Source organism: Orcinus orca, chromosome 8 (genome assembly GCF_937001465.1).
Source record: "Orcinus orca chromosome 8, mOrcOrc1.1, whole genome shotgun sequence".
Lineage (NCBI taxonomy): Eukaryota > Metazoa > Chordata > Mammalia > Artiodactyla > Delphinidae > Orcinus > Orcinus orca.
Window position 1 is genome coordinate 92,102,349 of NC_064566.1, and position 27,922 is coordinate 92,130,270.

At 41.9% G+C, this 27,922-nt stretch overlaps 1 protein-coding gene across 6 annotated transcripts in view; it reads right to left on the minus strand.

Annotated features, from left to right (window-relative positions):
* Positions 1-27,922, minus strand: part of CADM1 (cell adhesion molecule 1) — a 334,723-nt gene that overhangs the window by 29,651 nt on the left and 277,150 nt on the right. For 3 of the 6 annotated variants that reach the window (XM_004273373.3, XM_012534266.3, XM_012534265.3), the window contains exons 5-8: positions 26,949-27,107; positions 14,249-14,348; positions 10,992-11,164; positions 6,029-6,118 (exon numbers count right to left, since the gene is read on the minus strand). In XM_004273373.3, coding sequence (XP_004273421.1) covers positions 6,029-6,118; positions 10,992-11,164; positions 14,249-14,348; positions 26,949-27,107 — 522 coding nt within the window. The remainder of the gene's footprint in view (positions 1-6,028; positions 6,119-10,991; positions 11,165-14,248; positions 14,349-26,948; positions 27,108-27,922) is intronic. The other 3 variants (XM_004273374.3, XM_012534268.3, XM_012534267.3) reach the window with 1 other exon arrangement.

Sequence of the window (27,922 nt, forward strand, 5' to 3'; positions counted from 1 at the left end):
ATGGTCCACGCACCTCTGGGGCAAAAACTTGGAAAGGGAGCTCGTGACAAAACAGGTGGCTCATGAGTGTCTACTAGTGCCCTAATAATATTCTTGTCACCAGGCATACTGGTATGTATATCACTAACATTCGATAAGTATTCAATAAATGATGAATGAAAAACAGCCTTGATGGAGTAGATGCCAACTCTAGAAAAAAGGCAATTTAGTAAACATTCTAGGATGAGAGATGTGCATTTCCTAGCAACGATGGCTTAATATATATCACAAATATAAATACACACAACAGACACAAACACTGACGATGGATGCTTGAAGTAAAGTTAGGCCTTCAGGCTTAATTTCCAAAATGTCATCCTTTCTTATCCACATTCTATCCATTCTTTGGTGGCACAGACCAAATTCTACGTCTCCTGTGACAGTCTCTTCAATCTTCTGAATCAGCCCTAAGTGCACAGTATCTCCTGCTTAAGGAGTTCCAATGGGTATAACCTATTTCCTCAGCTATATTTTAAGGAGTCCCAAGAATTTTCTGTCTCCGTGGGCACTAGCACAGTGCTGTACATATTATGGGTCCTTGATACGCGTTGAATGAATGCCTAAAAGCATTACCCCTTATGTCATGCAGATATCAATAGCACAGAGTAGGAATCATGACGCTAAGACCCTGGAGAACAGACAGCTCTATGTGGAGCAAAGCTCTCTATTGTAACATAGCTGGTCATGCTACAGAGTCAGTCTTAAGACAGGTGTACTTCTTTCCTTCGTATTTAAGAAACTGAAAACATGTGCTTGGTTGTTGACTTTCCCCAATTTGGCATCCGCCGGAAGGATAAGGGCTGTTCTCACCTTCTTTATTTATGTGACCTGACCCACGTTACACACACAAAAAAGCTTATGATAGGAGGCTATGAATGCCAAAATAATAATGTGAGCCTGGGGGTGGGACTCACTTTCTCCAAGGTATATTGGGTACTGAGTGATTAGATACCAATAAGAAAAACCTTACTGTTTTCTTTTCCAAGAAACACAAAACATTTAATTGGATATGGACTTTCAAAAAGAGAAAAACTCATTTATAAATGACCTACTTCATTCTTATGAAAGGATTCTTAAATGTGTTTCAGAATTCGGCCCTGTAGCTATTCATTTCTTATTCTAAGGTGATTTTAATTTTTTAATTTATGACAGTCACATGTATAAATGTGACCTACGGGTTGAGCTCCTCCTGGCCTGAATTTTATATTTAAGCTGCTAAGGGTGTTTAAAACTGAGTGCTGAGTGTTTTCTATGGTACTTCTCATCAAGCACGTAACTCAGGGCAAAACCAGGCAAAAATAAAACAATATCCACATTAACTAGGGAGGGAAACACAGAATATTTTCCTAACATGATTGATCCAACTGGCAGACCGGGGCAAAAGCTATCACCAAACACAAAAACAGGTATTTTTATGTACATCTAATATACAAAGTCAACTAATTTCAAAGAAAGTTCAAAACAAAACAAACAACGTCCTCCCCCCTCCCCACCCTCCCATGGCAGTAGACTTTTCTTTGATTCTGGGTTTTGAAAGGAATTTGCATGGAGGCCTCTTACCCCGGGTAATGGTTGGCTGTCTCTGTATTTTCACAGAGGATGCCGGGGATGGATTTAAAGTGCAATTTAAATTAGGCATTTTGCTCTCCTATAATATAGCATATATCTTCATGAGTGAAACCACATGGACAACTTGATATTAAAAAAAAAAAAAGGGGAGTGGGGGTCTGCCAGTAGCAATAGTCAAAACAGAAATATATGGTCAGAAGATTAACGTACATGAAAGAGAACAGAGACACCAAAGAATCTTATGGGAAATCACAGGAGGCTCTGCGCGGCTCCCATCCCAATTTTATCCCTCAGATGGTTTCTTATTTGGAAAGCGATTCTAATGACATTAGTGGCTGAACAGTTATAAAACCATAACAATGTTGATATGGCAAATTGATATCAAATACTCTAGAGCCTGCAAAAATCTTCTGCAGGCGAATCTACCTTTAGATGTGGCCTTCACAGGTAAGTCAGGAGAGCTTCCCCACGCAGGACGGATGGGAGGCAGAGGCGCCCTGCTCCTCCCACCCACCTGTGATTCTGGGTGGGCAGCATCGGGTCAGATTGGGCTTACAATTCCTCTTTTTCAAGGGCCTCCAGGATGAAGATTTAACATATTTTGAGGGAGTCAGGAGACTGGGAACTCACGAAGGCCTGCCTCCCTAACAGGGAGAACAATTCAATTATTCTGGTTATGAAAGATAAAAGATAACACTGGAACACTTCCTTTCAGAGACATCAGAAATCAACTATGACCTTTCGAGTTTAAAAACATTTTTCGATTGCATTTAAAAACAATTTGTACGTTTTTCTTGTAATGAAACGCTGACCTAGGGAATGGGTTTCAGTCACTGCATTTGCCTGGGAGAAAAGAAATAGATGCCCGTGGGCTTCCTCTTCCTCTTAGTTTTTTTTTAAGCTGAGGCTTTATGTTAGTATCACTAGATTTAGCTGTTGAAGCTTTTAAGGCTAATGGTGGCTGTAATGTACCAAACAGTACAAGAGAGAAGAAGAGTGGAGATTAATTTAGCTCTCCATTTGTCAGGATTCAGTCTGGAAGATTTCTTAGGAACCAATCTAAATCTAGGGGATAGCCTGGACCTTTAAAATGGGACACAGAATCATTCAGCTCCATAACCTTTAATCTGTTTGAAGAAAGGACCAAATGCTAAATTCCACAAGTACACTTTCTGGGCAAGATAAATATATATAAGACTGCTTGTTAAGACACAGCAAGCCTGTAAGATCACATCCATTAAGGCAGTGGATTCTACAATGTTGTTTTAGTGGCAATTTTAGTGTAACGACTCCTGGGTGTGCCAGTGAGAATCAGGGCATTCATCACCACAAATGCATTTTGTGTGTAGAGCAGGTTCAGCTGCTAACATCAAGAGGCCAAAGTGCACCTATGAGATCATCTTATATTACCTTGAGCAAAGAGGCCAGGAGGAGAGGAAGAGGAGAAGACAAGTCCCTATAAAGGTACCTGTGATGTGGACAGAAATATAGCATTGTTTGTTTTTAAAATTTCCTCTTAAATGGAGTCTCTGTGGTTGTAACTGTGATAACAGTGAGTTGTAGCTGTTTGAAGACGTGAGATTAGCTTTAGTCTGGAGTGAAGGTTTAGGAGCTGTGAACTGAAGCGCCTCTGCTGAGTCTCTGAGATTGATGGTGAGGGGGGAGGAGTTCAGGGAGTGTTAAGGAAGGTCTTTTTTAAAAAAGCCTAAGCTAGTGAGAGGCCAGCCACAAATGAAAAGTGCTGTTTCATATCAAATCCAAAAATGGGCAGAAGACCTAAATAGGCATTTCTCCAAAGAAGATATACAGATGGCCAACAACACAGGAAAGGATGCTCAACATCACTAATCATTAGAGAAATGCAAACCCAAACCATTATGAGATATCATCTCACAACAGTCAGAATGGCCATCATCAAAAAATCTACAAACAATAAATGCTGGAGAGGGTGTGGAGAAAAGGGAACACTCTTGCACTGTTGGTGGGAATGTAAATTCATACAGCCACTATGGGGAACAATATGGAGGTTCCTTAAAAAAGTAAAAATGGAACTACCATACGACCCAGCAATCCCACTACTGGGCATATACCCTGAGAAAACCATAATTCAAAAAGAGTCATGTACCACAAGGTTCATTGCAGCTCTGTTTACAATAGCCCGGAGATGGAAACAACCTAAGTGTCCATCATCGGATGAATGGATAAAGAAGATGTGGCACATATATACAATGGAATATTACTCAGCCATAAAAAGAGACGAAATTGAACTATTTGTAATGAGGTGGATAGACCTAGAGTCTGTCATACAGAGTGAAGTAAGTCAGAAAAAGAGAGACAAATACCGTATGCTAACACATATATATGGAATTTAAGGGAAAAAAAATGTCATGAAGAACCTAGGGGTAAGACAGGAAGAAAGACACAGACCTACTAGAGAATGGACTTGAGGATATGGGGAGGGGGAAGGGTGAGCTGTGACAAAGCGAGAGAGAGGCATGGACATATATACACTACCAAACGTAAGGTAGATAGCTAGTGGGAAGCAGCCGCATAGCACAGGGAGATCAGCTCTGTGCTTTGTGACCGCCTGGAGGGGTGGGATAGGGAGGGTGGGAGGGAGGGAGACGTAAGAGGGAAGAGATATGGGAACATATGTATATATATAACTGATTCATTTTGTTGTAAAGCAGAAACTAACACACCATTGTAAAGCAATTATACTCCAATAAAGATGTTAAAAAAAAAAAGAGAAATGTGGTATTTATGCCGAATGCATGAAGGCCTTGACCACCTTAAAATGTAAACCTGACTAGCTACCTAGACGGAACCTTCTACAAGGAGAGGTAATCAAGGCTGGCTCACACCAGCCTTCTTCTTTGCAGAAGACAACTGCTGCAAAGACAAAACAGACCACAGAAGGGCTTTCTTAATGGGTTCACACATGCAGAGCAGTGGCGAAAGGGGTGGTGTAATTTACACTGACATCCAAAGGGCCGTTCATAGGAAACTATGAAAACCTGGTAACAGCAGCTCAAGCTTAATTGGTTTACTACCCGGATAAGAGGTAAGAAATCATGAAAGGTAAACACCTGGTTCGCAGCAAGGAAAGTTGTTAGCATGGTTGCTCTGGAAATCAGTCAGGGAGGAGCATCTTTGTTGCGCTTATTAAGGATGCAGAAAGTGGGAGGAATCTCTCCGCACTGCTAACAAACTGAGTTTACTTAAGAAGCAGAAGAAACTAACAAAAAGCTAAAAGGCAAATACACACAGACAAGAATTTAGGAAGCAGCCTGGATGGAGCCGAGTTTAGGGTGAGACACAAAAACCAACTGATGGATTTTCAGAAGCTTTTCAATTAAGTGCAGGCACTGATGTTTTCGCAAACATCATTCAGAACCATGCTCTCTAGTGGCTTATTTTAAAGTTCTTTGTTCCACTCTAATGGTTAGAAAGGTGAAGAAAACTGAAATTAGACAATCTATTGTTATATTTCATAAACTGATGAGGCCTCCTCTTTCACTGAACACTTAGAATTTTCATCATGTCTATCACACCAACTCCCGTGGAAACTGAAAATGTCTCCGGAAAGTCAATGTAAAGGATGGCCTTAGCTAAGGAAATCTTGCACGTCTACTCGACGTGGTGCGGCCATAACCTTTCCCACCCTGGTCGGCAGAGAAAACAACAAGTCTCCCGGACAAGCGACATCAAGCACTGAGAGCCGCTGGGGACCAACCAGGAAGGGGCTGGAGGACATAACCTCCTCCCTCAGTGACGGTCAGGAAAAGGAGACCGCGAAACTCACTTTGAATAGGAGTTTCAGACAGTCCAAAGAGCTAAACCACAGAGTGACAACCGCAGTGGGTCCTCCAGTGTTTAACGGAGGGCAGGAAGGGGTACTCGAGTGCCCAGAGTGGAACAGACGGTGACTCCCCAGGTGACACACGGTCAGTGGGTACTCTCTGGGGCAGGAAGGATGATGCATGTAGGAACGTGGCCCACGTGGACATGTTAAAGGGTGTGTATTTTCCTTCATGTGGATTAAGATGAAATTAAGGCAAGAAGAAGATCCGAAGCCGGGATACTTACCATTTCGTCAACCGTGGCTCAGCACAAGCTATCCGCGTGTTCTCTAAGAGCCAGGCTGCCATTTCCCCCCTAGCATTTTTCTTTGCATGGTGATGCTTAAAAAAGAATTCTGCAAAATATCTGATCTACTGTTAAATGCTTGGATGTTAAAGTCTTTTCTGAGGTCCTTAAGAGTTGACTTGAGAACACAGTATCTAATGTCTTTCAAGTTCCCAAATAAAGGAATAATTCTATTCCAAGGAGTTAAAGGGGCCTTTTAGGCTTCTTGTTATACATACCAGAAAGACAGTGTACATTCAGGACATCTGCAATGGCAATGAAGGTACCATACCTGCGATGATGGTAAGGATGGTGGTGGTGGTGGTGGTGGTGGTGGTGGTGGTGGTGGTTGTTGTGAGAGGAGGGATAGTTGTGGGGGGATCTGGATAAAGAAAAAAAGGAGAATCAAACCCACAATGCTGAGCACAGCGGTGATCAGTAACGACACAACAAAGGCGTGAAGACGCTGACATGTTGTTTGATGACTTCTCCCTTTAAAAACCAAAGACTCCCCCCGCCGCCCCAGCCCCGCAAAAATTTATGTCTTATAATCATATCCCAAGGCCTTATTCGGAAGAGCTAAGAAAAGAAGAAAAGAGATTTGGGGGCTTCCCTGGTGGCGCAGTGGTTAAGAATCCGCCTGCCAATGCAGGAGACACAGGTTCGAGCCCCGGTCCGGAAAGATCCCACATGCCGTGGAGCAACTAAGCCCATGTGCCCCAACTACTGAGCTTGCGCTCTAGAGCCCACAAGCCACAACTACTGAGCCCACGCGCTGCAACTACTGAGCCCGCACACCTACAGCCCGTGCTCTGCAATGAGAAGCCACCGCGATGAGAAGCCCGCGCACCACGACGAAGAGTAGTCCCCGCTCGCCGCAGCTAGAGAAAAGCCCACGCATAGCAATGAAGACCCAACGTAGCCATAAATAAATAAAACAAATTTTAAAAATTTAAAAAAAAAGAAAAGAGATTTGTATCAATGAAGTGAACTAGGGATGAGGAGATGAGAAGTAGAGAAGGGAGGAAAAATCAAAACATATGCCACGCCCCCCCACCCCCATCCGATTTCAAAGGGTGAGGTTAGACCAACTCAGCCCCTGAGAGGGTCCGACGGTTGTCATTTCATTTTATGCTTTCACCGGTGGGAGAAAGGAGGAGATGGCGCTGATCTATCTAAAGGGCTCCTATCGGCCAAGGGGAAGTGTGCGCCTGCCTCTTGGTCTCTGACTGTTAACTTCATTATTCTCCATCAATACATCCCAGCAGGAAGTAAAACTACTTCTATACTTGTAATAAATACACAGAAGAGAGAATGCCACCACTAAATATCAAGTTCCAGGCATGTGAGATTTTACTGAGATTTTATTTTCTAAAAGTCAATAAATTTTACAACTTATAAATATTAATCAGTTCATTGCCTTTGCTCAAGCCTGACCTACGTGGGCGACAATGATAAAACTGAAGAACGTTTCCATCTTGTAAACAAGAGAATTAAATATAAACAAGGCTTAACCCTCCAAGACAGGAATCCGATAGGGAATCCTCTGTCAGGTGTCTGATATACTGTATATTCTTCTATCATCTCCAAAATTATTTGGGGGAAAAGAGAAGGCAAATATGAAAGAGAAAAAAAAATCTCAGCCCAACTGATCAAACTGAATGTGTTAAATTGTCAGCAAGACTTTGACCTAAGCAATCATTCTGCTATAATAGAGCGTAAGACGATGTGAAGGCTTTTGATTTTAAATTTTATCTAACGCCCGTCAACTTTTTCTCCGTGACACATCTGGTGTCCTTTTATCTCCAAGTGAGCTCTCAGACTGTCGAATTAATACATCCAAACTTTAATTATATCCCGTGTCTTTACTGGGTTTGGTGGAACTTCCTGGAAGTTTACGAAAACATTATCTTGGCGTTTGGTTATGAGGTCTGCTTAAAAGATTCCTACCGTTGATCAATAATCAGTTTTAATTTTCCTCACAAACTTCTCTCACACGTACACAAGTGTACGAATTTGACAGGGAAGAATCAAGAGCAAACCTGTCTGTTTTAGGGGAGACTCTGTTCATTGAAGTTGGGGATGCCAGCAGTTTAAACGACTATTGAAAGCAGCCTCACACATGAGTGCAAAAAAAGAATCCATTAAAAAAAAAATCTCATTCTCTTCCAAGAAGTATAAATGATTCATAATTTCAAACTACCTTGTTAGAAGAAGAACGGACAGTACACGTTCAGTCTTGCTTTTTGGAGTACTTTCTTATGGAGGCCACAGGTGGGGAAGCATTTTGTGACCTGGGAGACCACTGGATGCACCTACATCCTGTGGCAGGTGCAGGTACAGGTGCAGGTAGGGACGCAGGTGACTGGGGGGCACCAGTCCCTAAAGACAACCTGCTCTCTCCATGCCCCAATTCAGCTGTACCCAGAGATGTGCCTTCTCTGTTCTGACTCAATGACAATATTTATCACTGAAAAGGAACATTTGTAGCTGGTATGCTACAATGCTATTTCTGTCTCTATTTCAAAAAGTATTGGCACAAAATGTGCGATGTCCACGATACAATCAAAGTGCACCTGAAGGTGATTTGAAATTACCATTACCAACAGGAGTGGAACAGAGACTGACTAACGAGGGCAGAGACTTCAGAAAAAAGGTCACTAGTTCCTTTCATTTTGTGAAAATCACACACTTCCAATTATTTTCATCACTACTGGGGTAACTTGTCCTTCACATGTGGCTCAAGTGACCTAAATGAATTAGATTCCGTTACCAGGTGTAATGCCTAGATCATTTCTAGCGATAAGAGCAACGTGAGGTCACTATTTAAGAAAATACAGAGTTGGAGCTAATAAGCTATGTTTGACACATAGACGCTAGAAGAACAAAACCAACTGGGGCTCAGGCGCTAACCAGATAGATTCGCCAAGTATAGAAGTTACCTCTAGAGAATTAAACATTTTAAAAGCATGTTAACTCTGAGTTCATAAAGAACTTTGAAAGCTACCGTAGTAGGACAATAAATTGGCTTTGAAAAGAAAACCTACTCACCATCTTCTCAAACTGCTAGAATATTTTATTACTAGACAAGCAACACCTCAGGTGAGTGTTCTAGCCTGTCATCCCAAGCATTACTGCTAGTACAGGTTATGGGAGGGAGGTAGCATATTGTGCATCTAGCAAATTCCTAGACCAGGCGAAGTGCACCATCTTGGGTTGGGGAGATAGGTGGAGGTAGATGTCCTTGCCTACATGGGCAGGTCTCTGTTTCCTGGCTTTCAAATAATGCATTCTGGCCCAGCGAGTTCATTCCCAAACGACAATCTTGCATTGGAGGGAACTGTTCTACCGGGAAGCAGAGAGAGTAAGAGAAACTACAAAGAAAGACACACATTTCACTGTAGACTTTAGAGTCAAAGTTATCGTGGCTCTGAAACATATTTAGTACCCATGTGAACTTGGGCAACTTATGTGACCTTTCTAAGCTTCCTTTTATCATCTGTAAAATGGGAGGGCGCTTACCTCGTCATGTTATCGTGGAGATCAGAGGTGATCGTGCATGTAAAACTGTCACCCTAGCGCATGGAACGAAGTGCGCAAGCCCTCAGTAAATGCTAGCCAGAGCTAGGATCCAAAATTATTCAAATCTATCTGTCAAATCCACAAAACGCTTCTCATCTTGAGATGTCGGAACAGTGGGTACAATAAGTCAAAATTGTTTTTCCAGATAACTGAGTCTTCTGAATCAAGGAAGCACATAATAGACTGGTGGAAATTTGTCTCTGCTTTTCATAATCTGCCGTTTTAAAAAAGAGCTGAATGAGAGTCATCTGTAAACCTGGATAACAGCAAGGCTGGGGCCTTGCATGAGGCTTAAACCCTGATGTTGAGCATGGGAGGGATGTAGAAGCAAAAGGGGGATGGCTGGAAACGGGGCACTCGGCACCTCCTTGCACCTACACGGAGAGCCATTCCCTTCACTCTGATCTCCTTAACTACCGGGGAGAATGAATGCTATTATGTGTAGACCACAGACAACATGGGTAGTGTGCAAAGAAATCACACCTCAGAAGTCTATACATAAAGTGATTAGATGTGAGCCTTTAACTTTGCATTATGCTAAGGAAAACAAAACTCAGGTACAGGCTAAGGATTATATTTTAATATCCATGTAGATATGAGGTAAAGCATGCTTCTATTTCATCAAAGAGACTGCTACTCCTATTTTCTTCATAAGGAAAGTGGCCAGGTTCTAAGACGTTATGGTGTAAATATCCCATATGTAGATTTACATGTGTATATGTGTATATTCACATACACTTACACTTGGATTATTTACCTGGCTCACATGAAGAGAGAAATGCACACACATGTTCATATATTTACAAGATACTGAAATTGTCACGCCTATGGTTACTCATTCTGTGTCATGTCAGCTCATGACTATTTTTCCTGGTGTAAAAGTAACCGAGAGAGTCAACTGGACAGAAGAGACTCAATTCGTCATCATAAGACTAGACAGGCAGTGCACTCCTCAACTAAACAGAGAATATTCACCAGACACAAAATTGACCATGAGCTATAAATGGGAAATAAGTTTAAAATGGCTGGTACAAGTAGGTGCACAATAAATATCTGTTGACTAGAAAGTGAAATTCGTGATCATATGTTTTAATAATCCTGCAAAAAGATATTAAGAAAACAGACAAATTTTTTAAAAAAGCACTTCTGTCGAAAGCAGTAGCTATAGGTGGTTAACAGAGCTACCAAGGACCTTCTATTTTTTTTCCAAGTATTTACGGGCTTGCGACATATGGAATGTAATAGCTTCATGCTGAAAGTAGGATAGTTGTGCTCATGAAAGCAGGAGAAAGGCTAGCCCAGGTTTCATCGGAAAATACCACTGGGAATAGACTTTCTGAGCTGAAAAGCCATTAATTGGTAAGGTTGGATTTCGCAGTCATTATTCCTAACATAATCTCCATAGCGTGCGCCTGAGGACAGAGCTTTCCTACTCAGCATGACCAGAGCCTGTGATCTAGAGGGAAGCCCCCAGGATTAGAAGGGGAGAAGAAAAGTTGCTGTCCTCCTAGTGGTAGCACTGGGGTCCGCCTTGGGCCAGGCTTCTTTAATTCTTGAAGGAAACAAACTGTTTTTTTGGTTTTCAACTTGACCAAAAGCTCTAGGAGTGAATCACAAGCAGCAGCTACATAATAAATGAGTCAAACGGAAGAGGGCTTCATCTTCTCACGTACCGTATACATACAGCATATAATCCGAATGAGCTTTCCCCACTATGTTGGAAGCCTCACAGCGGTATGTACCATTATCTGTTTTGTTTAGGTTATTGATGAACAGGTTGGGCCCCGACAGTACGGCGTGTTGAGGCATTTCATCATCGACTCTCACCCAAGTTACCATCACAGGCCTGCAGAGGGAATGGGAGAGAGACAGGGTGCATTACAATTTCCCACCAAGATGTCTGCATCAAACCTCCCACCCACACAGTAAACGAATCCCATGCAGGATGACACAATTAAAGAGGACTTATTGTAAGTTCAGAGAATGATAGCTGTGAAGGCTTCACAAATCTGTGTGGAATATCATTTTTTAAAAAATATTATCAGGTGTTGAAAAACTTTCAACAGACCAGAAGCAGGAGTCTCATTATTTCCAATTCATCTTCAACAAATCAGCAAATAAACTAATGTGCCCTATTTTTATGCCCTGCTGTGTGCTTTCACACCAATTCAGACAGGACAGAGCTCACCCATTGTTAATCATCTCATTAATTAGGGGGAAAAAAATCAAATCCTGGGCTAGTGATACATGCATTAATCTCATGGTTACTAACACGCCGAGATAGATAGTGGCATAGAAAGTTGTGATATTTAAGTGGATTTCGAGTTTCGCAGAAAGGAGTGGACTTTTACAGCTGAATAGTGCTTTCTTTGGCCTCTGCTGTTTGAAAAAAAATTACCTCTTCTCATTCTGGAAAGATGTAATCACTTCCTGTCCCCTTACCCCCTACCCATAACACACCCTCCGCCAACCCAAGACTCCACCGCACCTTCCGAGGCCCCAAGCCACCTTATCTATGTGTTCCTTGGCAAAATGCCTGTCTTCCCTGGCTCTCCAAGGCCCTCACACTGCTCCCCTTCCCCTGTGTGTGCACCTGCAGGCCCCCAGCTCGAGGGACAGGCTCCCAGATCAATGGCTGTGGAGTGACAGCACCTCCACGTGAACTCCTGGGGTCCTATGGCACTTGCTCATCAGAGGGGAGTTTATTTTCGTGATTTAAAGACCACATTTGTATCCATCAGGAAAAAGCAAATTTCACAAGATGCTCCAGGGCCCAAATTGCACACACACCGAGTCTTTTTCAAACTCACTGAATTTATAATCCTTCAAGGCAGCCCCTATGAAATCGAGGCCACATCTAGGGCTGGGCCTGAAAGCTGCCATTTCCCAGGCAGGGCCACAGAGATTCGGGCACAGAAGCAGCTTCCTTTCATTTTCTGCACTACCGCTAGGAGCAGCATCAGAACCAAAGACCCGTGCTTCGTATGAATGGGCACTCAAGACAGCCCTGTCAAGTAGCACTCCGGTTATCCAATGGGATGTGAAGTCACGGTTTTTCTTTAATGACACGTGGGTTTGTTATCACAACCCAGTAAATTATTTTAAAATGAGCCCTGCATCCGTCCTCCTCGCAGGCAATGGCGAACGGCTCTGCCTGGCAATCAGACCTACTGTCCCGCTGCTTGAAACCACCAGTGGGGGTAAATGCTGAGAACATTCACAACATTTAACGGCAAGTTAAATTACCATTTTTACTGTATGCAATTTCTTGAGAAAATAAACAGGTGATATGCTAGAAGGGCTAGCAGTCAAGTAACCCGTGCTTTTCTCAGACAACCGTGGACCCGGGCCGATTTGAGAGGAACAAGCAAATACCCTCTCTGGCATCAGTGTCCCGAAGGAAACATACAATTTACTGTCCCCGTGGCACATGCGACTGAACACAGTACCTTCTTCAGGGGAAAAAAATATAGAAACAAAATAGAGGTTAGCAAGCCATAGACTGTAAATGTAGTTAATATGGTTGGTACTGTAAGTGGCAAGAGGCCTGAGAGAATTTATTTTTTTTGCCACTGGACCGTTTTGGAAGGAAGGCAATTTGCTACCTGGGGCCTAATTCAAACAGTTTACACAAAGGAAGAGCTGAATCTTTTGCAGTGTTCAAAGCAGAAGACGACTGCTCTGGTAAAGCTGGAGGTACTTAAAACCAAATAACTTCGAAACACCCAAGGAAAAGCGAAGCAGAAGCAAGACCATCTCCTCCTTCCTAAAGGCCATCTTTACAACACCAAACGGTGAGGAGAGAGAGAAGCAAATCCTCGCCCCTGGAGAAGGACACACAAAATAGGGAGGGCTGACGTGGGAAGACAGCCCACTGCAGCCAGGCTCCCTCCGGCTCTCTGTTCTCTCAGAGATCAGCGCTTAGCTGTCACGGGGAGAATTCTTTCCGAACACTTGGGGGAAGCTTTGTGAAAATGCTCTGAGGTCCTTGTATGAATATGCTAGTTAGCAAAACTCTGAGAGGGGGAAAAAAATCATAGCGAGGGGACAGCAGAGGGAGCTCAATGCTGTTTTTTGTTGGGGACCAATAAAATCTGACTGCTCCCCATCACTACGTTGACTTGTTGTTCCATGTGACATGGAGTGTTTTCTCCGTCGGAAACAGTTAAAAACAATTTTCACTCTATTCGAAAGATGAAAGGATTCTTCCTCCTCCCCAAACAAAATGGAATAATAGCTAAGGTGGTACCACCACATGGCTTTTGCTTCATTAGTGATAATACACGTAGTTTCTCTAATTCACTTTCATTAATTTAGCAGGGGCAAGTGAAGTAGCTTTTTTTACACTTTTCGATAAAATAAGAGTGCGAGTCTTTTCCCTTATGCAGTATGTATACATATTCCTTGAGAAAAATTCCCAAACCATTCCTCACTAACAAAACGATTTCTAGTAGTCACTTTTCCTTGAGGGAAGAAGCAAAATGAAAAGTAAGGCAAATTCATTTGCCTACAGCTGGCCCTGCACACAGCAGCTTAATTTAAGTCTGAAAACCATCTTTCCAACGTCTTAGTTAAGACATTAACACAGAAGGTAGCAGACATATCATTAGATTGTGGGCACACTACAAATTTATTAGGATTATTTTATGTGGGTGAGAGAAAATAGTTCTGACAGTCATGTTGATGATAATAAAAGAGAATTCGCTGAGATTTCAATCTTAGCTGGCGTTTCATTTTTCTCCCAATCTTCACCCTTAAGAACCACAGATATTTATTCCCCTTTTCACTGAATATTCTTTTAGTTCCTGAAAAATCTTCCATCCTTTACAGCAGGAGACAGGTGACAGGCCAATGAGTTGTGAACGCACATCTGTGTGTTGTGACATTTACTGCTCCTGACCCTCTGCCAACCTTGGCCTTCAGAACTTACTGGGGCTTCCCGATGGCTTCACATGTTAACTCAAGCGCGTCCCCTTCCCGGGTTAGGCCTTGTAGAGGATAAGTCATCTGAATATGCACTTGAGGCTTATCTGTGTGACAACAACACAAAGTATAATGTTTAGCAAACGATATCATCAGGCAGAACCAGACTTGCACGCTGTCACAAACCCCATACTACCAGCACTCACACGCTTCCCATCCTCATGCCTTCAGTAAAATCCTTCTAATTAGTAAGTAATCTTGGCATTTGCTCAAATTAAACTAATAACTCTAAGAAGTGAACCACAAATAGATAAGAGATTCATAAGCCAACCACGCCACATCAAACATTTCCTGTGAAATACATTTTGTTACATTTAAGTTTATCTCCAGACTCACTCAAGCTAAAGGAAATTCATTTGCCTTCATGCTGAGGTGAAGCCACAGATATCTGCGTTGCTCAGAACTGATACATTTTATCATAGATCATATATTACTATCTGTGCTCAGAATTGATACATTTTATCATAGATCATATATTACTATGTGACAATATGTTGTGACACTGCATATCAATAAGCCTGCCACTTCTGTGCTCTTGTTTTCAAATGGGAAAGGCAAAACTTCTGAATTCCGCTCCAATGTCTAAGAAGAAAGAACTGGGAGGTTTTGGCGGCCCCTAATGAAACTCTAGGATGGCTCAAGGTAAACATATCAGAAGGAAGGAAACTGACGGTTGCCGAGTCTACCATGGTAGGAACCGTCCTTGGTGGTGGAAAAAGCCCAGTTTTAGGGACGAGAACATTGGTACCTAGAGGATGATGTAGGTTGTCCAAGGTCATAGAGGTAGCATAATGAGAGACGGCCCCACGAAATGTACGTTTGGAGGGATTATTGATTCAAACCCACATTTCCCAATGGCAATCCGTAATTAAAGCCAAGTATACCGAGTACAGCTTCCTAATGCAGTCAGGTATTTAGGTATTCCTAAGTGATGTATTCCCAGGCATAAGGGAATACTTGAGTGATGTAGGTATTCTTATTTCCACTAGCTATTTAAAAACTGTGTTTGTGAGTTTGTGGGGCTGTGGGTATGAGAGAGGAACGCTAGGAGGTACAGGGAATGGGGAGGGAAGGGGGAGGGGTTGGAATTAACTTAGATACACACACAAATACATTTACAAATAAAACCTGAATGGAATTGGGAGGGGTTTTTTTTTCCCCTTTGCTGAACTAATAAGCTATTAATCCCTAAATCATTTTTCACATTTAATTTCATGACTTTGTAAATGTATATTTTTGGAAATGTACCCAAGAGGTAATAAATGTGAGAGGGCAAGACATCAGTTGGCTGAAAGGTCAGAACAATCGCCACAACTTTACTTTCTCGGACAATCACACCACCCAAACAACAGCCCCTCGGCCTTTTACAAGCAGTGGTTCGCTCATTATCATTCACCCTATGGTATCAGGGAGCAAAGGGAAATATGGCGGGGCTCAACCACCTCTCCCTGTACACAGCCAAACAAGCTGCACGAGGTCCTCTCTAGGGATGGCTGTTTTCTGGATGTATTTTTACAGTCGTGTTTTTAGCACTGGATCTTTCTGTCTCTGAAAACCACGTGGCATTCAAAACCTTTTAAGAGAGGCTTCTTGTACATCGGTGGGCACTGTACACTGAATTGGTAATGCTTAGCTTCCTGAGGAGCTAAGTCACTTGCCAGTGAAAAGTTAACTGGGACTGAAAGCTCCAGCTGACCCCTGAAAGTAACACGATTCTATTCTTAGACTTGTTGGCAAAGGCAATGTTTAAGAGGAAAATGGCCTAGAGGTCTCCAGATACTGATAGCTGGGTGGGGAAGCTAATCATTAAAGAAAGGCAAAAATACTCAAAAAGGATAAACAGGATGACCTTAAATGAGCACTGGCTGCTGGGCAAGTGTCCTGGGCACCCACCTTTGAGAGCTACAGACAATACTGTAGGCTAAATACAACCATTGGGTGACATATGTGGGTCTATTATTTTTGGTGGTATAATACACTTGCACACAGAGCTAGTTGGTAAAGTTTATTAAAAAAAACAACCCACAAGATATCAAAAAAAAAAATGGTAGAAGGTTATGCCGCTGAAAACACAGACAACAAAATACCGGCTCCCCTGCTCAGAAACAGCAGCACTTCTGGAGTTCCTGGTTAGGGAACCTCTGTCATCCTTATCCAGGAACCATTCTGAGGAAACCTAAATTTAAAGCCCCAAATTTGGGCTGAAACATAACATTTTCTTATAGGTTAATCTCTGACCCACAGAAGGTCTACATTTTCCATGCACTGCCGACTTCGGCCCATTAATTAAGGAGAAGCAGAAGGCTTGCTGGCCAGTGTGGAAGGCTCTTTTGTCCTCTTTTCTCCTTTGTGTAATTTACAAGCAAACAGAGAGAGTATATTTTTCAGCACAGTGCACTAAGGGTTTTTACACGCTCAGCTTCCATTAATAATAAAGACGGTGTTGAAAATCTATCCACCCTGCCTTTTCAGTACCACTGAGTTTGTTTTAGTTAAATGCTTTTTATGTTCCTAATGGCTGTTTGCCAGTTGTCAATTACTCACATAAATTAGGAATAACAAGCTAAGGCCTTGCTATACCTGGAATTTACATTTAAAAAAATCATATACTAAGCCATAGGAAATACACCTTCAATTTTGATAACGGATTTTCCCAATTTACTCTCTAGGTTTCTGGAGAAACATCTACCATCTACTTATGGGTACAGCTGCCACAGTCACCTTAATAGGTCGCTGGAAAGGTAAACATTAATCTTGCTTGTATTATACAGAAAAATGTCCTCCTCTGTTGACACAGGCAGTATTTATAGGCATATTATTCGACCGTGGGCAGCTGAGCTATCTTCACGCCCAGCCTAGGAGCCAAATAGAGGGTCTGTGTGCCAAGATCCATCTCTGGGTGAAGGAAACTTAAAAAACAAATTCAATTCCCCCTCCTTTGCCCTGAAAGAGGAACTGGAGCCTTCCCAACAGGCGGAATAGAAACCCTGGGGCTCCACTGGCACCTCTAGAACCCAGGGCTGCTACGTTTTCCCAGGATAATCCTGACCACAATCCGACTATGTCAAAATACTGAACACTCCAGATGGCTGATTGAATAGCCCAGAAGCTCATCATTTATATTTTAATTATGTCCATAAATCAAACGTTATAACCCACCAAATCTTTTCTGAAACAGGACCAGACTCCAAGATTTATTTTTAAGTAATGAGGTAAGGCCCAGAACATTTTCTGGGTGATCATTTTACGCCTTGGTTGGTGTTGGAAGGCACAAAAGCCAGATGACACTTTCTGCCCAAGTGCAATAACTGTCTAGAAATGTACTGCAGAATGGCTTAATGTCACTATAAAATGGAACTGCTATATAAAAATAAGAAAAATAGTTAGGTCTGTGCACTCATGGAACATTACAGTTACAGAGATGGTACCACCAACAGCTAATAAATTAGGTCGAAGGATCTGGGGTTTTCATAATCCACTGTAATTTTTTAAAAACCCCGTAAAAGACGTTTAGCAAGGCTACTCCAGCAGACAAAATTCGTCCATTGGTCCAAGTCGCACAGAGGGTTAAATACCAGGAGACTTTAGGTCACACTACAGTAGCAGCCAATTAAAAAAATCATCTTAGAAAGACATTCTGATCTGATGAGACTTTCTTTAGATGGACTTTGCTCTCTCTATAAAGGGAAAAAATATATATATAAAAGGAAACTCTTAAAGAGGTTAGAATGGCTTGCTGGCAGATTACAATTGATGTCATGCCAGTCTGACCTTGTACCATATTCTATGATCTTTTCAGAAGATGAAACTCAAGACTCTGGAACCTGTATTTCGCTTTCCTATGTAAATGAAAAGTCACGGTCTCCTTCGCTCTAGATTACCGCACTAACATATCAGGTCTTTAAAATTTCTTAGTTAAAAAAAGTACACCGTGGTTTCCTTTTGCCTGGGATATTATCCTCCCCATGTACCAGAGAGGAGCATTGCTGAGATAAGAGGGAAGGCGCCCTGACACCGCGGCAGGAGGAGACCTGTTAGCCCAGGGGCTCCTGACGCTTTCCCTGCCTGAGATTTTCTGAATCAGGGGACGTGGGCCTCAAACGTTCGTTCATTGATGTGCTGACTGCAAGCAGGCCCAGGAACCCAAGTGCAAATCTGTTCCTGCAGGCTCTTTGCATCCCTTACTTAGATTTCATCCAACATTCTGAAACACCTGTTAGAGTGAGACTGGATGCCTGTTGACCAAGTGTTCATTGTTTTGGGCCTACCAGGGAGAACTCAAGGGCAGTGTGGGCCCAGATGGAATCAGAATGGCTGGGTTTGGTTTGGGTCAGTGCCTGTGCATTCAGGTGGGGAAGCACTGACAGAAGGGTCTTTGTCAATCATGGGGGATTACTGCAGTTTGGAGGAGCACGACAATGCCGAGATGCACCTGAGATTTGGTGAGTATTAGGGGCTGCTTGAGCTCAAAGCAGAATCAACCCCTATAACATGGCTGCCTAAGCTGTTGGGAGAGCCCAGCTTTGCTCTGAAGGAGGGCGATGTATCACGAGGTCATTGGGGCTGGTGAGAGAACACAGTCACAGCGAGCTCTCAGAGGACTTAAAAAGAACATCTTGCAAAAGGTTTGCTTCCCATTGTCATAATACATTCACGAATAATTTTCACTGCCATTTATTTTGTTTGTTTGCAAGGTGAAGGACCTCCTGCTGTTACATCTGTTGTATGAACTGGAGCACTTAAACTGCTATTCTTGAGGAGGGCTGAGCTATGATGAGTGGGATGAGTCAAACCTGGGGGGACGGATGTGGGACCGAAGAGCATGTGCCACATTACACAGTAAAATGCAGTTTCCTCTTGTTGCAACTTGTAAGTAGCTTTGTGGATATTGAAATTACTGTTTACCCAACAGAATCAAATTTTATTCTGTGATGTTGTGGCGGAGAGTAGCTTCCAGTGCCTTTGAAGTGGGGTGCACACTCACCCACACAGCACTCTTCCATATCTTTGAGAAATCTTCAGAATTAGAAAGTGAACACTGGGTGAGAAAATTCTCATAGCAAGATTTTCTGCACAAGAACGTTAGCTCTGTAACAAGAAAAGGTTTTGTTTTTTGTATCCCTGGTGCCTAGAACAGTGTCAGTGCCTGGCACATAGTAGGCGTTCAATACATATTTACCAAGTGAATGAATGAATGAGAAAGTGGGGGAACACTGGGGCATGGACTTCTAGCTCTGCTACTGGTTAAACAAAAACAAAACAAAAACAAGCAGACCATGAATCCCTCCAAGCCCTGTTATAAGATACACAAGGCCCATTAAAATTTTCAAGTGTTTATTTGAGCATCCATTTGAACAGGGCAGCCCAGACTGAAAATGCTCCAATAGGAGCTGAGGGAAAGGTTTTAATAGAAAAGACACGGAAGTAAAGCAAGTGAATGATCTGATTGGCTGGAGCTTGAGCAGTTGCCTTTTCTGGGAAGCCTGGTTAGCTGTTTGTGATTGGCTGGGCCTAAGTTTCATTGCCTTGGAGTGCATTGGCTTTGGTTTAGGTTTTGATTTGCCTACATAAGCTACCAAGGTATCAGAGTCACCTTATTAGATTGGTCTAATGGCCTCCTTGTTTAATCACTTTAACAGCCCTCATTGCAAAATACAATTCTATTTTTCTTTTAGAAGGTTAATCCAGCTCCCAAAATGTGAGGTTCAACCCGCGTGTCTGAGTTACGTACTTCCACTTCACTACACATTTATTTAGCATTTTGGGTATATTTCAAGGTGGTATCTCAAATGAAATCATAAAGAATGTTGTTGAACCATTCTTTTTATTTATTTTTTGTTAACCACCTTAAGTATAGGAAGTTTTATTTGTTTGTTCAACATTTTTAAAAACATATGTTTTTTTAAATTGAAGTATAGTTAATTTACAATGTTGTGTTGGTTTCGAGTGTACAGCAAAGGGATTCAGGTTTACATATATATATATATATATATATATATATATATATATATATGTATGTTCTTTTTCAGATTCTTTTCCATTATAGGTTATCATCAATACAAGATATTGAGTATAGTTCCCTCTGCTATACAGTAGGTCCTTGTTGGTTACCTATTTTACATATAGTAGTGTGTATATGTTAATCCCAAACTCCTGATTAATCCCCCACTCCCCCCAGCGATCCCCTTTGGAACATTCTTTTTAGATTTTGAGATGTTAGCTTTACAACCATTGAACCTTCCACAGAATCAAAATCTGACCTTGAGTTAAAAACCATTAAGAGAGCACATTAGAAGACTAGTTTCACTACATAGTATTCAATGTCCACAGCCACAGAGACACATCTTTTCCAAATACATTAGGTCAGACAGTGAGATGCGGGAAGACAGATGTGGGAAGAGGCCTCTTTCTACAGGGTGTGGCTTCAGAAGGCAGGGATGATGGCAAAGTCTTTCTTCCCTAAGAGTCATGTCATTCAAGTCTTGTTCACAGTGGAGTTGGCCCAATATTTACTCTTTGTTTTTTGAGTATTAGTGACTCAGCCTCCTGCCCCCTTTGGCACTGCAGAATACCTCACTAACACTCTATAGAGTTAATGGCATCAGGAACTTGGACCCGCTTCTACTGTGTGTTAACACAAAAAATGATAGGTTAAAACATTAGTTTGAATCAGGGGAGTCTCCATGCCTTGATTATTTTTCAGGAGGAATAATAAATACTGAAATAACTTCCCTGGAACTCAATTCATTGCTTTAAAAAAATAAAAGAAAGGGAGAGTGGGAGGAAGAGCATATTCTGTTAAAAAAAAGAGACCGGAGGGGCTTCCCTTGGTGGTGCAGTGGTTGAGAGTCCCCCTGCCGATGCAGGGGACACGGGTTCGTGCCCCGGTCCAGGAAAATCCCACATGCCGCAGAGCGGCTGGGCCCGTGAGCCATGGCCGCTGAGCCTGCGCGTCTGGAGCCTGTGCTCCGCAATGGGAGAGGCCACAGCAGTGAGAGGCCCGCGTACCGCAAAAAAAAAAAAAAAAAGAGAAAGAGAGACCGGAGGATCAGAGAGAAACAGGCCAAATATGAAAACGCCAGCTATTACGCTTTGAAGAATATAACCTGGGAACAGAATTGATGGGGGAGAGGATGGGATATGGGAGCTGCCGTGGTAAACTGTGTCTTATCCTCCACTCCAAACTGGAAAGATTTTCCCATTTCCAGGTTTTTTCTCCCTCCTTCACTGCAGGACACTATCGATACCAGAGAAACATTTATTTTGGCACAAGGAACAGGTTTTGATCATCTCCCTCAATGCCCAATTTTCCCCCAATTGAGGGAATGAAAGAAGAAAAATCTAGCCTTCTGTGGACCCTCAATGAACAGGAATATGGATTTACAAAACATCTGGCTACACTGAGTCAATAAAACTCATTTGGAAAATGATGTCCACGAACACAATTAACTGGCAGATGATAATCCGAGCAGGGAAGGCGTTCAAACATCCATTTTTTGAGTCTTTGGTTTCATTCTCCCTTTCAAAACACATCTCTTAAAATTTTTTTTCAGATATGCACACACACACAAAACCCTCACTAGACGAGAATTTTTGCAAAACATTTTAAAGAGCGAGGCTACGATGGGGGAAAGCAAAAGACACACAGCAGTAATTCCAGAGCTTCGGATACACCTCGGTCCAGAGTAAGGCTTCCCCCCTTGCACAGCAATCTGAATTCCACACTGAGGGTCACACCTTTTCTTTGAAATCCCAGCTTATGTCGCTATGTGTTTCCACCTTGATGCTATTTAGACAGTTTTCTTTTAACGTGCAGACAGTGAACTGTTCTCCTTTAAACAGGCTTTTATTTGACAAGAGTATGTTCGCTCAGATCTGAAGCTCCACTAACCGTGCTACAATTCTACCACATTCTGCTATAATCAACCCTGTTGTAAATTTGAGCAACGCTATATACACAGACATTGGAAAGAAAAAACTGCACAGAAAGAGTTTAGGGTCATATAGCTCAGAACATTAAAAAGCAAAACTGTTCTCTGCCTAACATCTAAGGAAAGAGAGCTTTGAATTCCAGCTCGCGAGCACAATTACTTTCTGTTTTAAACATTTAACTGCGTGCTGCCGTATCCTTGCTGAGTCTTAGAATGAAAGCTAGAAAACTAAGAGCCCTACTGTATGTTCTTCCTTCCCAGCAACGGTCCTATGAGAAAACCTTATTAATGAGCTTGCAAACGAGCACCCAACAGGGAAATGCCACAAACAAGAGCAGCTAATGCCCCGGAAAATCAAATAACCGAACACTTGGCTGATTGTGGTGCCTTTCATATTTTTAATAAAAAGAAGGGAGGGGCGACTTTAATTCACTAATTCTGAGAGGTCAACGCCTTGCTGAACAAAACAACTCACTTATTTATGTTCAGAAATTTCCAGATGATAAATTACATGGACGTTAATCACTTCAATGCATACTACACAATTAATATCTGTACTCACCAAAAACTTAAGGATTATTTAAAGCATGACAGCATACACATCTGGCTGATTTTTCACATAATTGGGCACCACAATTTCTCCTGGTACTATATACAAGTGTCTTAACAAACAAACGCTGCAAAATTCTGTGTTCAATTAATTAGGACTTAAACCCACACGACAAAAGGGATTCCAAGTTGGAGCTCAAGCCTTGTCTTCTAGACAATACGGTGGCTCTCCGTGTCAAGGGGAGTGTGCAACCCTTCCCTTCATTTTATCCCTCCTCCTTGCTCCTGTCATTTTTAAAGTAAGATATTTAGTGGCATACAATGTAGGTTTTCATTTCCTTTTTAAAAAATAGTATTTTCTAAAAGGACATAATTTATACAGCATTCAAATCCATTATCTGTCATTTTACTCTGTTCTTATCCTGATTAATATCCATCCATCTTAGATGAGGTAGAGAGAGGTTTCCAAAAATCTTCATGTAGCAAAATGGGCCAAGGTTGAACTGAGTATACTTAACACCAATCCTATCAGGTTAGATTTGCCTCGAAGGTAGTCTCATTTCCCCAGAGTAGAGTAATTCTTAATCTGAGGTCCATGGACCAGCTCACGATGTCCTGGTGATAAACTAATGTTTATCACTGATAGTATAAGAAATCTTTTTAGGTGGCAAAGGAAAGGACATTAAAAAATAATAGTTGTATATTTATTTTAAAGTTTACTAGATAGAATATACATAGCAAATAAAACTCATAATTTTACAGGTGTTTTTACACAGGTCTTGGTAGGTTAAAGCAATAAAATGACTTAAAAATTCTAAATATGATACGAACACAGATGACCCGTGGATTTGGTAAAACTTGTGAAAGTGGCCCTTGAATACCTCAAATTAGGAAAACTGTAAATACACCCCTTATACTGGAAGTAAAATGTGGTGAATGTCATCATTTCCAGCTCTATAGCTGTCAAAGGATTTTAAAGGGGTCAACGATCCCCAAAAGTTTAAGAACTGCTGAGTCCAGAGTTTGGGTCAATTAAAAAATAATGGTCTAATGTTACTCCTCAAAGAGTATCCAAAATAATTCACCATCCATGCACACTGGCTACTGAATCTCAGGCATTCAAGTATCTCTTCTTTTTACATGGCCATCAAGAATGTATATATGTGTATAACTGAGTCACTCTGCTGGACAGCAGAGACTGGCACAACACTGTAAATCAACTATACTTCAAAGAAAAAAAGAGAGAGACATGGTGTGGCTTGTCTGCAGAGAGGGGCCTCCTATGGGGGGAATGGAGCTGAACCCCCAACACCAACTGGCCAAGGTCTGAGAAAGTTCTAGTGCCCAAAGACTGAGTGCCTTGAGCACCTGAGACATGAGGCTTTTTGTTGTCCATAGCTGCTGGTGTTCAAGAAGAGTAAAGCTGGTAGGTGATGAAGTAGAGAATTCCAATGTGTCTGAAGATGCTACTAAGGAATTCCTGGCTGACTCCGCAAATTTTTCAGTAGTGCTCTAGAGAGGGAGGGTAGTGCCCTGTCAGGTGACTTTCTTGAGCATGAGGCATCGTATCAAGATGCCAGATGGGACTCTAAACTCCATTCAGATTAACACATTGCTTTGTAATCCTTAACCTTCTTTTATGCAAAAAGACATTTTTCCTATATACATTCCAAGAAATGGAATATCAAAGGATAAAATGTTTGTGTGGCTTACGCTGGGTAAAAGAACAGAGTCTCCCATAAAAAGGTGCCATGTTAAAGTTAAAAATGACCCAGGGATGTGTCTTCAATTTGGGGAAGGCATTAAAGTCACCTTCCTGCAGTTAAGGGCCAGCAGTACTTTGTAAGACTGAAGTCAAATGGATTCAGAAACGCAGCTTTATTCCTTTTCTTAGAAGGACAAATCTCACTTGAATCTTCAAAAGAAAAGGCTTTATAAAGATCATTGGCAAGTCTTCCAAGGGGTAGGAGGTGTAGTGCTTGAAATATTTTGCATTTGGGAATGAGTGTAATTTTGTAGGTGGGTGGGGCTATATTCTATTTAGAAGATACTCTGGGAAACTAAGAGTTTAGGGGTGGGAACTGGGTGAACAGCTACTCAGGTCTCACAAAGGAGCTAATGTATTATTAAAGCTAATGGGCCCCTACAAGGAAAGTTAATGGATATTAAGTTTGCTTAAATGAATTACATATTAACAAAGTCACAAGAAATCTACTATCTGCCAATTTAGATAATATCTGATCTTTTCTGTTTTCCCATTATAGGGACATTACACCACAATAGTTTTAGTGATATGAAAATTATAAGCATGATGCCCATAATGAAGCTACATAATGAAGTAGATGAAATGAATTAACAAGAAAAACTGGCATTACGTAATGTTAAATTGAGCCAAGCTCACAAAGTGGAATGGGATGGCTTTGTAGAAGCAACTTTTTATAACTTTCTCCATCCCCTGTTTTGCTCAGGCAACCTAAGCAGGTGATACAAATCATAGGGGGATTCATGGTGCCCACCCCTGCCACCACCAAATACATACCTAATTCCTAACCTCTGGAACCTGTGACTGTGGCCTTATTTGGAAAAGGATTCTTTGCAGATGTAATTAAGTTAAGGATATTGAATTGAGACCATTCTGGGTTACCCGGGTGGGCCCTAAGTCCAATGACAAGTGTCCTTATAAGAGACACACAGAGAAGAGAAGAAGGCCAGGTCAAGATGGAGACAGAGAGTGGAGTGATGTGGCCACAAGCCAAGGAACACCTGGAGCCACCAGAAGCCAGAAAAGGCAAGGAAGGAGCCTCTCCCTAGGGCCTTTGGAGGGAATTTGGCCCTGCCGACACCTTGATTTCAGACTTCTGTCCCCTAGAACTGTGAGAGAATAAATGTCTGCTGTTTATTAAGCCATTAAATTTGTGGTAATCTGCTATGGCAGCCCTAGAAAATTAATAGAATAATTCATAGAGAGTAATGCTTTTCCTTTATCTGATGCCCAATCATTGACATCCAATCAAACTCTTGTAACATTTTCACCAGGCACACCCAAAGGCCACCTGGAATTTTGCAGAGGCCAAGTTACAGAAGTCTTTTGATAAAAAGTGAGAAGCTGGCTACTCAGCCACAACTTTGGTGCAAGGATAATTTTGTGCAGAAAACAGATATTTTTTCCACAAGTAGGAGAGCCCAGAGGAGAAGATGAGGAGAGCATCTTTAGTCCATAGGGCACAGTGAGGAGAAACCTCACTCACCACGATCCAGCTTTTACTGATGAAGCCATCAAGACCGCGGCACGCATCCCAAAGAGTTCCACTTTTAAACTCATCGCTATAATTTAAGCTAAAATAGAAGAGAACTTGCAATCTAAAACAAGATGCTGATGTTCAGTGGGAATAAAATCCCTTCTATAAAAAAATTCAGCACTTATGATGGGGTTAATAAAGCTGGGGCGGGGGGCGGCTGGAATTACCCTAGATTTTGAAGTTGGCATCGAAATGATTACAGTCAATATTCACAAAATTTAATTAATTAAGTCATGCACTAGAGCAGATGGAATCATTTTCAAGTTTTACATTTGGGTTAAATGTAGTATTTTCAAAATCCTCATTGGCACTCTATAATATGGCAGTGTTTCAGTAGAATAATCCTTTGATTATTTTTCTACCAAGACAACAAGATGAAAATTCTACCTAAACTATATAAAAACATATGTATTCAATAAGTGGCTTCTGAAGTGTTTTTAAAGAACTGCTACTCTATACCCTCAGGATAAAATACTTGGGTAATGCTATGGTTTGAGTGTTTGTGTCCCCCCCACCCCGCAAAAACTTATACGTTGAAATGCTGATCCCCAATGTGATGGCGTTAGGAGGTGGGGCCTTTGGAAGGTGATTAGGTCAGGAGGTTCGTGAAACCCTCATGACTGGGATTAGTGCCCTTATAAAAGAGGCTGCAAAGAGATCTCTAGCCCCTTCCGCCATGTAAGGACACCGTGAGAAGGCGCCAGCCATGAACCAGGAAGAGGGACCTCACTGGAACTTGACCATGCTGGCACCCTGACCTTGGACTTCCCAGCCTCCAGAACCGTGAGCAGTAGATATCTGTTGTTTATAAGCCACCAGCCTGTAGTAGTTTGCACAGCAGCCAGAAAGGACTAAGACAGGTACTCACACTGTACTTCTAGATACCGCTGGGTCTGCAAGTTTCCAGTGACGGCAGGGTGCTCCACCTGACAGATCACCGGGACCCCGTCATCCTCCTTGTGCACCTTCAGCATCAGCTGACTGGTCACGGTGTACATGTCTGACCACTCCTCCACCTCCGATTTGCCTGGGGGGACATACCAAGAAACCGGAGCTGAGTGAGTCTCACTCTTTTCTTAAATATCCTCCCCTCCCTCCCTCTGCCCCAACATTACTATTTTAATAAACATAATGGAAGTCACTCCAGATAAGGGTAATCTGGGGGTAGATAACTGATAAAAGGATAATTTCCTACTTTTCAGCCTTGCAGGATAGTATTTAAGATAATCAACTCTACATACTATTTACTATTTTTATTTAAATATATGTTTCTTCTGTCTTAAATTTTCCCACAGAAAAGCAGCTGAAAGTTGACCCATTTTGACATTTGACTGCTCAAGGCCCTAGAGAGGAAGAAAAGAGAAGTGCTTTTTCCCCCTACAACCATCTGAACTTAACACATCTACTAGGCTGTAATGCGGTTTAAAAATTCCAGGACATCATCCAAATCCCTTAAGTAATTTCAATCAGGAGTAAAGATATAAACAACCCTCTTTGCCCACCCCCATCAGCAATTAACAGGGAAAGCAACGACAATTAAATGAAATTGTAATTGAAATGTTTAAACTCTGAGACTTTTGGAAGAACACAAAAAAATGCAGTGGCAGTGGGTAGAGCAAAGTAAGATATAGGCTTCAGGCCAGAAGGGAGCCACGTCCAAGAACACCCAGAAAAGGGGGGGAGGAGGCTTCCGGATGGGATGAATAGGCCAAGGAGGCCCCTTTCCTGAACTCAGCACTCCCTGGGACATGACGCACCATTAACTTTCTTTTAATGTTTTGTACTTATTGGTACACATTTAATGGCTCAATTCACTTAGACAGAAAAGCAGAGGGGAAATGA